We start from the raw sequence: 3,575 nt of genomic DNA, 5'->3' as shown, positions 1-3,575 counted from the left end.
AAGGACTATCATAAAAATATTTTTTCAAGGACTATTTTTAAGGCGTGGATTTTTTAAAGAATATTTTTCCAAGGACTATTATTAAGGCGTGGATTTTTTAAAAATATTTTTTCAAGGACTATCAATGAGGCGTGGATTTATATAAAAATATTTTTTCAAGGACTATCAATGAGGCGTGGATTTATATAAAAATATTTTTTCAAGGACTATCAATGAGGCGTGGATTTATATAAAAATATTTTTTCAAGGACTATCAATGAGGCGTGGATTTATATAAAAATATTTTTTCAAGGACTATCAATGAGGCGTGGATTTATATAAAAATATTTTTTCAAGGACTATCAATGAGGCGTGGATTTATATAAAAATATTTTTTCAAGGACTATCAATGAGGCGTGGATTTATATAAAAAAAAATTATTCAAGGACTATCAATGAGGCGTGGATTTATATAAAAATATTTTTTCAAGGACTATCAATGAGGCGTGGATTTATATAAAAATATTTTTTCAAGGACTATCAATGAGGCGTGGATTTATATAAAAATATTTTTTCAAGGACTATCAATGAGGCGTGGATTTATATAAAAATATTTTTTCAAGGACTATCAATGAGGCGTGGATTTATATAAAAATATTTTTTCAAGGACTATCAATGAGGCGTGGATTTATATAAAAAATTTTTTCAAGGACTATCATAGAGGCGTGGATTTATATAAAAAATTTTTTCAAGGACCATAATGAGGCGTGGATTTATATAAAAATATTTTTTCAAACCAGAAGGACCATAGAGGCGTGGATTTATATAAAAGAATTTTTTCAAGGACCATAGAGGCGTGGATTTATATATAAGAATTTTTTCAAGGACCATAGAGGCGTGGATTTATATAAAAGAATTTTTTCAAGGACCATAGAGGCGTGGATTTATATAAAAGAATTTTTTCAAGGACCATAGAGGCGTGGATTTATATAAAAGAATTTTTTCAAGGACCATAGAGGCGTGGATTTATATAAAAGAATTTTTTCAAGGACCATAGAGGCGTGGATTTATATAAAAGAATTTTTTCAAGGACCATAGAGGCGTGGATTTATATAAAAGAATTTTTTCAAGGACCATAGAGGCGTGGATTTATATAAAAGAATTTTTTCAAGGACCATAGAGGCGTGGATTTATATAAAAGAATTTTTTCAAGGACCATAGAGGCGTGGATTTATATAAAAGAATTTTTTCAAGGGCCAAAGTCTACGGTCTAGCCGAAAATAAAGTATGAATGGTAGGAATTTTCAATTATTTTATTTTTATTAAACAGTTCTCAGTTCAAAGTTATTTACAAAATTTCTTCCATATTCTAGTAATTCCTATTCTTTGACTTCCATCATTTCAGCCTTGGCAGCTTCGAAACATTGATAAAGTTGGAAACCAGTATCACAACGATCTTCACCCTTAATATCACGACATTTATCCAAAGCCTTTTTCGTTTTTTCTTCTCCAATTATGGAACCCAAAGTTTTGAGGACAACATCTTCCTGTATGACACTATCCTTCAGGGTTCCCACCTTTTCAAAGAAACATGTACCAAAACATTTTAGCTTTTGTGAGGGATTAGTGAAGTCTTTGTTGCGCAATTTATTCGCCTCTTCCTCTGTGATATTTTCCTCTTTGACACATTCTTCAAAGTGGAGCTTAGCCTTCGCCTTTTGATCTTCGCTTAACTCAAGGTGCTGAAAAAAGTAGGATTTCATAAAATAAAGGAGAATTTAATATACATCTTAAATATTGGGGAATGGAACTCGAGCATACCCTTTATTAAGGGTTTCCATATTTATAGCTATAAATTTATTGTCCTGTTTCTACTTACCGAAGCCCATGCTGAGGCTACCAAGCAAGCAACAGCCAATGTAATAAAAATCTTCATTATGATTCCGCCAAGTTATTAAATTTTCAAAATGTTTCTTATAGAAATGTTGGCAATATTCTGTTGTTATTCAATTCGCAATCTAACATTTTATACCGCTACAAAATTCTGTGCAAATTCTAAGCATACCCCTGAGGCAAGTCATGTTCTCGATAAGAATTATTCTTAAAAGCGTTTTTTGCCAAAATTAAGATTTTGTTACAAAATATCAGACGCTTTTGACAGACATGGAGGTGTGCCTATATTTCTCTAAATACATCTAATAACTTTCCAACAATCAATAATTTTTATTAGACATTAACAATTGATGGCCATTTATTATTTTGTGTGGTAGTAACATGAGACAGATACATGTTACCTATTATTGTTTTGTTGTTGCTGTTATCGACCAGCCCAGACGAATGGACGCATGTCGAAATCTAATTGAATACATGCGGTTAATGAAACAATGAATATTACTTTTTTGTTTTCTTTATTTGGGGATTAATGTTTTGTGGTAATTTGTTATCGTCTATGGTTACATACACAATATTTGTTATAAGAATGAGATGTTTTTTCATCGAAATAATCATTTCCGACCCTATAATGTATATATATTCTTGATCAGCGTATAATTCTATGACGATCTAAGCATGTCCGTCTGTCCGTCTGTCTGTTGTAATCACTCTATCGTCTAAACGAATTGAGATAGAACGCCAAAATTTTGCATATAGTCGTCTTTTGTCTGCAGGCAGGTCAAGTTAGATGATGGGCTATATCGGTCCACGTTTAGACATAGCTCCCATATAAGGGTACCCGCCAAATTTCGGTATATTGGGGTTCTTGAGCGCGTTATTCAGCCGAATTCGCTGAAATTTGGTACATTGGGTTCTTATTGGGTACTAAATGTCTCCACAAAAAATTATAAGTATAGGTCCACTTTTTCTGGTAGCCCCCATATAACGGTACCTCCTAATATTCAGTATTTTGAGGGTTTTGGTCGTATTTTTCCACCGAATTGGCTGCAATTCAGTATTTTGAGTTCTTAATAGATATCAAATCTCTCCAGAAAAATTATAAATATAGGTCCATTTTTTCGGGTAGCACTCATATAAGGGTACCCCCCAATTTTCGGTATTTTAGGGTTCTTGAGCGCGTTTTTCAGCCGATTTCGCTGAAATCTGGTAGATTGGGTTCTTATTGGGTACTAAATGTCTCCACAAAAAGTTATAAGTATAGGCCCACTTTTTCTGGTAGCCCCCAAATTTTCGGTATTTTGGGGTTCTTGAGCGCGTTTTTCAACCGAATTCCCTGAAATTTGGTATTTTGTAGTCGTATATGGTAACAAATATCCCTGCTGAAAATTATTAATATTCGCCCCCCTTTTTGGCGTAGTCGCCATATAACCCCTTTTATACCCTTCACCACACTGTGGTACAGGGTATTATGTCTTTGTGCATATGTTTGTAACAGACAAAAGGAAACGAGATAGACACATGGTTCCTTTTGAGAATATGCATAGAATCACTTTCTAAGTCGATTTATGCATGTCCGTCCGTCCGTCTGTCTGTCTGTCTGTGCATGTTAAATTGTAAACAAAGTACAAGTCGCATTTATGATCCGAATTGGATGAAATTTGGCATAGGTCACTTATTCGGCCCAAGGACAAACCCTATTGAAAT

At 33.5% G+C, this 3,575-nt stretch overlaps 1 protein-coding gene across 1 annotated transcript; it reads right to left on the bottom strand.

Annotated features, from left to right (window-relative positions):
- Nucleotides 1–1,357: 1,357 nt before the first annotated feature.
- On the bottom strand, nt 1,358–1,914 carry LOC133324386 (general odorant-binding protein 56a-like). Its single transcript, XM_061533229.1, has 2 exons — nt 1,858–1,914; nt 1,358–1,720 (listed from the first exon to the last, which is right to left on the bottom strand). The coding sequence occupies exons 1-2, from the start codon at nt 1,912–1,914 to the stop codon at nt 1,358–1,360; spliced, it is 420 nt and encodes a 139-aa protein (XP_061389213.1).
- Nucleotides 1,915–3,575: the final 1,661 nt, after the last annotated feature.

The sequence above is a fragment of the Musca vetustissima genome, unplaced genomic scaffold, assembly GCF_032173495.1.
Source record: "Musca vetustissima isolate MV318-11 ecotype Yass unplaced genomic scaffold, APGP_CSIRO_Mvet_v1 utg194135, whole genome shotgun sequence".
Lineage (NCBI taxonomy): Eukaryota > Metazoa > Arthropoda > Insecta > Diptera > Muscidae > Musca > Musca vetustissima.
This window is presented reverse-complemented; position numbering and strand designations above follow the sequence as displayed.